We start from the raw sequence: 9,164 nt of genomic DNA on the forward strand, positions 1-9,164 counted from the left end.
GGTATATTTGATCACCCCCCCCCCCTCGGCCGCTGAAGGTACCAGGGCCCTAGTGCATAAGTTATCAGATATGTGATGTGTGAGTTACCATACTATTCATACAAAAAAGTTATCGAGTGTATGTTTACATTAGTATTTTTTTTGTAAAAAAAGCTATGACGATATTTGTACATAAGCTATCAGGTTTTGGTACATATAATTATCAATCTCATTACAAAAGAATTTACCAAGATATCACAAATGAGAAAAAGACCGTTGTTTGAATTCTATAGGAGTGAAACATTTATTTCTCTAGAAAACATCCATCACTACAAAAAAGAGACAAGTGGAGTACAAAACACGTTGCATCGGCCTTTTAAAAAACTTGGAGCAAATGGTTTTGTCTCCTCATCAAAGGTGTTGTGGTCTTTCTTTCTAGTTCTCATTTACTAAGGTAGAAATATAAATTAACCCACAAATGAAACAAAAATAGGTGGTTAGCTCAGCTGGTAATGTGTCGTGGCGGCAACTGACAGGTCGTGTGTTCGAATCCTAGCAGTGGCACTATTTTTCCAAAGCTCTTTGGCAGTCGTCGTTTTATAATATGCTCCTTCAATAAACAATAAAGCAAGTGTAGAAAGCCAACGAGATAGCCAGCAAGCCACGTACTACTGCGCGATCGACGTACGTACTACGTGTATGACAACCGTCCACCAGATCCGTCGCGCGCAGCGCGCGGACGGCCCGGCGGCCGTGCTCGCCATCGGCACGGCGAACCCGAAGGGCAGCATGCTCCAGGACGACTACGCCGACTACTACTTCCGCGTCACCAACAGCGAGCACCATGCCGAGCTCAAGGACAAGCTCAAGAGAATCTGTAATCTTCTCGTGCATGCAGCGCGCGCGTTTATTTTCTCCCATTTTCGCGCGTTTATTTTCACCTCTAGTGACTTTCGTTTCTCTCCTGTTCAGGTAAGAAATCTGGCATCGAGAGGCGCTACGCGCACCTCGACGAGGAGCTCCTCAGCGCGCACCCGGACTTCAGCGATCGCACCCTGCCGACCCTCGACGCGCGGATAGACATGGCCTCCGCCGCGGTGCCCGAGCTCGGCGCGTCCGCCGCGGTCAGGGCCATCGCCGAGTGGGGGCGCCCGGTCGCCGACGTCACGCACCTCGTCTTCAGCACCTACTCCGGCGGGAAGGCCCCCAGCGCCGACCTCCGCCTGGCGTCGCTGCTCGGCCTCCGCCCCACCGTGTCCCGCATCATCCTCAGCCTCAACGGCTGCTCAGGCGGCGGCAGGGCGATGCAGCTCGCCAAGGAGCTCGCCGAGAACAACCGCGGCGCACGCGTCCTCTTGGCCTGCTGCGAGCTAACCCTCATCGCGTTCTACGGGCCCCAGGAGGGCCGTCTCGACACCATCCTCGGCCATGGCATATTCGGCGACGGCGCGGGCGCCGTCATCATCGGCGCCGACCCGGTCGACTGCATCGAGCGCCCGCTGTTCGAGATGGTTTTCGCCACGCAGACGACGATACCGGAGACCGAGGACGAGATCACCATGCGGCTCATGAAAGGCGGCCTCGACTTCCACGTCTCCGTCCGGGTGCCGAAGCTGCTGAAGAGCAAGATCGAGCGCTGTCTGATCGACGCGTTCCAGTCCATTGGGATCAGTGCTGAGTGGAACGATCTCTTCTGGGCGATCCACCCTGGTGGCCGTGCGATTTTGGGCCAGGTTGAGCAACTGCTCGGGCTGGGCGTCGATAAGCTGGCGGCGAGCCGACGGGTGCTGAGAGAGTATGGGAACATGAGTGGCGCGACGGTGATCTTCGTGCTCGATGAGCTGCGCCGGCGTAGGGCAAGGGGAGAGGAGGTGGCCGAGTGGGGTGTGATGATGGCGTTCGGTCCGGGGATCACGATCGAGACCATGGTGCTGCACGCCACAAGCATCCTCGAGGAGAACTAGCTGTTCATAAACAGCAACTGAATCATGCTCTCTACGTCCCAAAAAAAGTGGTTCGTCCCAAAATAAGTGGTTCACAGCTTTATACTGGTATATGATTCCGGAGGTTGTGTAGTACTTGATGATCTTGGACTGGGCTAGGTTGCTGCAGCAACCGCCAAACATGATGCGTAGACACTAGACTTATAAGAAAGAGCTAAGTTCAGCTCAAAATAAAATAAAATAAGAAAGAGCCAATTTAACATGGCTAGGGGCATCGACATTTGAGTTCGTCAATTTTTGGCGAAGTCTAGGTTTGGTTCCTCAACTTTGAAACCGGACAACTTGCATCCTTGAAACCGGACAAGTTTTGTCCCTCAATCACACCAAAGCTGTTTTTGTGCTGACTCGGTGCAGTTTTGACTGGTTCTAGTCCATGTGGCAGTCTATATATCCCCTTTGATTTATCTCTAACGTGGGCATTCTATCAAGCACTTGGGGTCCAAGATCTGGAGCTGCTGGCGATGGTTAGCTCTTGAGGATCAGGACCACGAGCGAGTGGATGCTGCCGTCCATGGCCACGTTGACCAATGACTACGCCATCACCGTTGTACGATTCGTCGCCGGAGGACTTCATGGGGAAGACCACAGAGCGGGCACATTCGTGGAGCGAGGTTGTCCGGCTACAGGTATCGAGCAGCGGCGGCGGTCAAACTCGTCCTCATGGCGCTCGTACTGAAGCCAGAGGACGAGGCGACGCAGCGTTGCAGGTCACCGGCGTCGAAGCGCGTTGAAGCCCGTCTCATACTCGCCGCAAACGGTGCGCGTCTAGGGCTGTAGGTTGAGCGTGACGGCGCGCGTGCTCAGTCAAAGCGCTCATGGAGCAGGGGATAATGCCTCAGGGGTGTAGGTTCGGGGCGACGTAGCGGCATCAACAGCGCCGTCGTTGGCAGCGACAGAAGCAAACGGTGAGCATGAGTACGGCGAGGACCTATGCTCAGAGGCCGGGCAGGAGGGTGTGCGGCGATAGCCAGGTGGTGGTGGCCTAGCGCACGACCCGGACCAGTACACACACACATGCAGCTATGTGCCATGCCCACGGCATGCACATGCACAAGGAAAATAAACATGGAGCTAAACTAGCTAAGACGACGAACGCTTCCTCCTCTGCGCATCATCCGTGTCTTTCAGTGCAGGCGCATCTGAAGCCGGACACGAGCGCTGCAAGTTTCGGCATCCCCGACGCGCAAAGCCACCGCGAGCACTCTGTCAGTGAGGACGGCCGCAGCTGAGACAACGTTGAGCTGCGCCTAGCTGCTCCCCCGGCGACCCGTCCACTTCGCAGGACTTGAACGCAAAGGGCAAGTCGTGCACTGAGCCGAGGGAGGGCGGCGAATCCGAGCGGGCACCAGCACGTCCGACGCACCCTGCACGGGTTTCTGCTGATGGTGTGGCGGGGCGGGTCGTTGGCAGCGGCAGACATTGCACGCCCAATGTTTGTCAAAATGTCCATACCAGAGTAGACGGAAATAAAGATAAAACCTTGCAACGTGGGCGCGACGAATCGATTTTGGAGTTGAGGGACGAAACATGTCTCCTTTCAAGAATCGAGGATGCAAATTGTCCGGTTTTAGAGTTTAGGGACCAAATCTAGACCTTGCTAAAAGTTAAGGGACGAAAAGTATACTTTTCTTTTTATTTTTATTTTATAAGCGCTTTGCCTCGTCTGTTAATTAAGGAGATAATAGAGTTTTATCAGTGTGCCTCAAAACACCACATGATGATATTATTATATATTTTTTTAGCAAAAGAGGGCCCCTCTCCGATTTCTTATAAAGAAATCAAGATCCAATTATGACATCAGCATCCAGAGGCACCATCCACACACACATCAACTAAAGCCACCAGAGAACAGTCTCTACTAAAACCATTACAGACCTGACCCCAACACAGATAGATAGACGATCAGCTACAGAACAAGAGAAAAACAAATGATCAATGCTTTCATCTTGTCCACACAAACTATAATTCTTGTCTCCTTTCCAGCCTCTTGTCAACAGATTATCTCTAGTTAATATACCTTTCTTGTTCAAAAGCCACGAAAACACTTTGATTTCCGCAGGCACTTTGACTTTCCACGGAAATTTCTGAGGAAAGCCACAATCATTCTTGATTAAATGTAAGTACAAAGATTTCACAGAAAACACTATTAGACGTGAGCATGCACATGGGTTTGTCTCTACCCCCTGCATCACCACAAGACGATTACTCACGCAATACAGTTTTCCCTAGCCCATAGTTTTACCACGTCAAAGACGATCTTTAACAAGATTGGTGCTAGGGCACACTTATGTTGAAAGACGCATGAGTTTCTCTTGTTTCAGATTTTCCAACAGACAAGTATGGTGAGGGAGGCCATGGCTCGTCTGTTGGGGTTTTGCATGCCTTGTTGTCTTGTCCCACCCATTCTTGAAGGATCCCTTCAAATGCCAAGTGGATGTACCTATGTGTACAAGGCCTAGCTTCCAGATGACCAATCTCCAAAGTCTAAGGGTGTAGCATGCTTGAAGAATGTATAAGTCTCGGTTTCTTGCTCCCTTTTACAAAGAGGGCAAAGACGGCAATTTGCTTACCCACGCCTTACTAATCGATGGGCGGTCCAAATCCGATCTTGAAATGCCAACCAAGCAAATAAATTGTCTTTTGGAGGGGCCCAAACTTTTCAAGCCATGTGGTCCCGGGAGGAGTGGGTCATGCCAAGGAACTGAGTCTTATAGGCGATGGACGCCAAATAGACCCCATCATTCGAGTGCTTCCAAACAATGCCTGTCCTCGGTTTGCCTTTCATGGTGAAACAACACTTGTGAACATAGTATTTTCGAGTGATTTAGCTATGAACAAAGTACTGTTTGGTGCATATGCATCTAGACATCCAGTGTAATGTAAAAATTCAACTTTGGACACCTGATAATATAAAGACTGAAATAGGAACACAATCTTGACAAAGCACCTCGCAATGTGTTGTCGGATATCGGGTTCCAGCAAAACCCTTAAGGTTCAAACGCTGGGGTGCGCGCGAAGATCTACTTCCTACCGATCCACGTCCCAACGCCTCGCCGTGAATCTAAGCTACACGATGAACGCCTCGCCTTGGTCGCCGCGTGGCGGTTGATTGGACGCGGGTGTCTCCGCTTCCCCACACTGCCTCGGCAACTGCCCGACTGACAAAAGGCTGGCCTGGGTTAGGCTTACCTTCATTGCTCTCATTCGCCTTGCTCCAGATCCCCTTTCTTGCTCTTGCTCTCTTGCTTCTGAAATCTCCAGATCCGCCTCATCCTTCCTCCTCCAGCGAACAATGGCGCCCCGCAAGGCCGTGGCCGAGGCTCCACCAGCCTGGTACTCGCCGGCTCTGGATCCCCCAACATAATGGAGAAGAATCTCGCCCTCACACGCCTGATGACGGCGGCACAAGGCAGCGTGATGGGGGAGACTGCGCTCCGAGCCGGCCCCGCCCAGCCGGAGGCCAAGGGGAGTACCTTCTACCCCTTCTTCATGAGCACCGTCATCGCCGACTTGGTGCCTCCTTTCTCCGAGTTCTTCTATGCTGTCCTCCGCCATTACAAGCTGCAGTCTCTGCATCTTCATCCCAACTCTCTTCTCCTTCTGTCGATTTTTGCCTACTACTGCGAGGCGCATGTCGGGGTGATGCCCTCAGTGGCCTTGCTGCGCCACTTCTTCTCCCTTCGAGTCACCGGCGCACATACCTCTGCGTGCGCTAGCTTTGTTGCGTACTCCAAAGCCAACGCGATCTCGAAGGCCGGGAAGAGGTCCGATGGCTTCCGGAGCAAGTGGGTCATGCTGGATGCCGGATGCATCCACTCTCGGCTGGTGCTGCCCACGGAGCAGCCCCAGGCTGATGAGGTGTGGTCTCGTGCGAAGCTTGACGATCGACGGGCGAAGCTGGTGCTGGAGAAGATGAACGCCGACCTGAGGCCGAGCAACCTGAAGGCGGCGAAGCTGACCGGGGCCACGCTCCTGAGGGAGTTGCTGGCGCATCGGGTGGCTCCTCTTCAGGCGCTCTCGCGCCCGTTGTGGAGGCCTGGAGATGCGGACGACGATCTCCGCCTGAACTCAGAGGCCCTGGCTGATGAAGATCTGGCTACAGCTCTCCGCTTCCTAGTTGGAGAGGACATGGTAGGCCTGGAGGGCGCTCCTGTCCCCTTGTTCCTTCGCGACGACTGGCAACAGGTGGTGGACGCCATGCCCACCTTTGATGGGAGCGGTCTGGTACCGGAGGTGCCTCCTGAGGGCTAGGAGGCGGCGGCGCCGGTGGAATTCTTGTCCGATGATTCCCACGGAGGAGAGGAGGAAGACGAGGAAGAAGAGGAGCGCGACTCAGAGGCGACCACTGAGGAGACGGGGGAGACTTACCCCCTGGCGCAGGGCCAACGTCCTCCGCACCCTGCCGGACGACGACGAGGCCAACACCAGGCGAGGGGGAGAGGACCCGCCCGTGATCCCGAAGAAGGACAGGTCAGGGTTGATCTCTCGAGGGGCTACCCCGTCCCAGGCACTACCCGGAGCCAGCTCCAGCCCTTCTGGTGTGCCTTCTCTGTCTCTGGACCTCCCGAGGCTGCGCTCCGCAAGAGGCTCTCGGGCTTTAAGCTCGGCAGGAGGCCGCCGGAACAGGCCGCAATTGACCAGTAAGTACTCGAACTCTGATTTTCTCTTGTTTTTGCTGTTAGGGCTTGACATCCTCCATCGTTTGGGTAGGCTGCCACCTGCAGTGAAGAGGCTGAAGGGGGACACGGTGGCTTTGCTTGGGGCAAGCTTACCCGTCGTGGTCGCGCCTTCGCCCGTGGGAAGGGAAGGCAGTGGAGCCCGCACCTTCCTTGCCCGGTCATCCTTGTGAGGCCAAGAGGGGCGCTCTGGCGGGGTACTAGCCCCCGTGGCCCCGCTGAATCTAGAGGCGCCGGTGCTTGACGCTGTCGCTGAGGTCGCCAAGACTCAGGAGCTCCCGGTCTCCCGAGCTGTGATAACGCTGCCATCTTCTCCTCCTGCTCCACTGGTTCCTGACTCCTCTGCCTCCTCCGCCGCCCTGGACCATGCTGCTGCTGAGTTGGGTCGGCTGCGATAAGATCTCTAGGGCGCCAACCCCCGCCTGGTAGCCGGGTGCCTGGAGCTGATCTCTGGCTGGGCTCGCTCTGACTCCTCTGTCTGAGCGGCGCTGAGCCAGGCTGTGGCAGCTTCTGAGGAGGAGAAACAAGTCACCACCCAGGCCATAGCCGCTCGTGACATAGAGTTGAAGGATGCTTCAATCGTCCAAGAACGATGCAAGGCGCTGGAGGATGAGCTGCAGGGCTTGCACGACGAGCTCGCCAAAGAGGTTCGCGACCGCCAAGCAAAGGAGGAAGAGATGAAGGCTCGGGAGGCCTCCATCGGGGACCGCGACACCGAACTGACTGCTGATCGCAGACGACTGAGGACCCTGGAGCAGAAGCTGAAGGCGGAGATGACTGAGCTGGATGCCAAGGCGAAGGTCTTGGCTGAGGATCGCGTGGCCTTCGCGGATTATGAAGAGAGATCTCGCAGGGCGCTGAAGTCGCTTTACGATGATGGTCTGCAGAAGCCGCTGGCCGGAGCCACGGACGGCCCCGCCAAGCTGCTTCCCTTCCTGGTCGAAGCGCTTGAGGAAGTCGTGACCGGCATCGTTCCCACGGCCGAGGTTGAAGCTCGCGTCCTTTCTTCTGCGACATTGACCCGGGTCCTCAGCCACGTCTACCTTCGCAACCCCGACGCCAACCTTGATGATCTACTGGAGCCTGTGGACGTCGAGCGCTCCGTCGCTGCTGCTGAAGCCGTGAAGGGCCGAGCGGAAACCTTGCTGGTGAAGTTCCGCGCCTTCGCCACTGCGCCCAAGGCAGGTGCTGCTGGTTCTGCGGCCTCGAGAGGTGGAGCTGACAAGCGCAGCTCCGCCACGGAGGCGGGGCTCCTGGCGAATGACGGCGCTGCTCAAGGGTGATCTACTCGCGACTTCTTTCTGGTTTCAACACCTGCAACACGCACCGTGCCTCATGGAGGCGTTTAAACTTGTGTTTGGTATCGTGAGGACAATTTATGGTTTGTAATATTTGCTTCTGAATTTGGGAGATTTTGCGGCTTCCTTCCCATTTGCTTTGTGTTCTACGTCGGCAGGGCCCGGTCCAGCGCATACCTCAGCCGCCGTTTGCCCCGACCGGATCACCAGGACGGCACCAAGGAGTGAGGGGCTACGTGACAAGCTAGGCTCCTGAGTCGCGATGCTCAGGAGTCCCCCTTGACGTGCGGACATCAAATAGGGAGGGGGCGTAGGAGTGGATCTGTCGTTCTACGTCGGCTGGGCCCGGCCCCACGCATACCTCAACCGCCATTAGCCTTGTGGAACTAAGGAGTGAGTGGCTACGCGACCAGTTAGGCTCCTGAGTCGCGATGCTCAGGAGTCCCCCTTGACGCTCAAACGGTCTTCATACCTTGGCTCCGCTCAGGAGAGGCGCGCGACGACCAGGTCCGAGGGACCTGGCTGGGTGGCGTACGCTCGGGCGTGACCCGGGCAGAGCCCCCGAGTCCAGCCCCCTCGCATGGCGCTTCCGAGGGGAGGCGTTGCGATGAGGCCAGAAACTGAGCTCTGGGCTCCCTGAGGATGATACAACCGTGGGCTGCCGTCAGTTGTTTATCACCAGCGCGGAGCATAGCGCTTCCTTATGTGTACGGGCATAGCCGCTCCTCGGCAATGTCGTCAGCCAGCGCGGAGCATGTGCTTCCACTGGTACGTGGGAGGGAGCCCCCCTCCGGGAGGATCCCCCGGGGCCTGTACAACCCCGCCCTGACACGTGGCCGACACAGTAGGGCTAAACGAGGTGTATCTGGGCACCCGTGAGCTAGCACGGGACTCACAAGGCCCTACCTCAAGGCGGGTTGCACCTGATCTTGAGCCTTGGGCGACTGAGTGTTCCTCAAGGTGGTTAGATACAAATGATCTACGTCCTCAGGTCCCTGCCCTCGAGCGAGCTCAGCCGCCGCTGGTATGCCAGGTCGCAATACCGTGGACAAGGCCAGGGGGTGAGGGCTGGAGAGCCAGTAAGAGCCCCTGAGTCGCGATGCTCAGGCGCCCCCCTTTTAACGTGCAAGCGATTTTCATGAGGGAGAAAAAGGGGTCGTGGCAGGAGGGAAATGATAATCATAAGCATCTTAAGCATGAAGACAAAT

General features: G+C 55.9%; 1 protein-coding gene across 1 annotated transcript; it reads left to right on the forward strand.

Annotated features, from left to right (window-relative positions):
- Positions 1-678: 678 nt before the first annotated feature.
- LOC123116940 (bisdemethoxycurcumin synthase-like) lies at positions 679-1,943 on the forward strand. Its single transcript, XM_044537805.1, has 3 exons — positions 679-856; positions 952-1,328; positions 1,383-1,943. Exons 1-3 carry the CDS (start codon positions 679-681, stop codon positions 1,941-1,943), a joined length of 1,116 nt encoding a protein of 371 aa, XP_044393740.1.
- Positions 1,944-9,164: the final 7,221 nt, after the last annotated feature.

This window comes from Triticum aestivum, chromosome 5B (genome assembly GCF_018294505.1).
Source record: "Triticum aestivum cultivar Chinese Spring chromosome 5B, IWGSC CS RefSeq v2.1, whole genome shotgun sequence".
NCBI lineage: Eukaryota > Viridiplantae > Streptophyta > Magnoliopsida > Poales > Poaceae > Triticum > Triticum aestivum.

Excerpts from the sequence above, each read along its gene's own strand:
- LOC123116940 (XM_044537805.1), top strand. The coding sequence starts at position 679 with ATGACAACCGTCCACCAGATCCGTCGCGCGCAGCGCGCGGACGGCCCG. Across the intron at positions 857-951 it reads GGACAAGCTCAAGAGAATCT|GTAAGAAATCTGGCATCGAG; the intron begins GTAATCTTCTCG and ends TCTCCTGTTCAG. Across the intron at positions 1,329-1,382 it reads AGAACAACCGCGGCGCACGC|GGCCGTCTCGACACCATCCT; the intron begins GTCCTCTTGGCC and ends GGGCCCCAGGAG.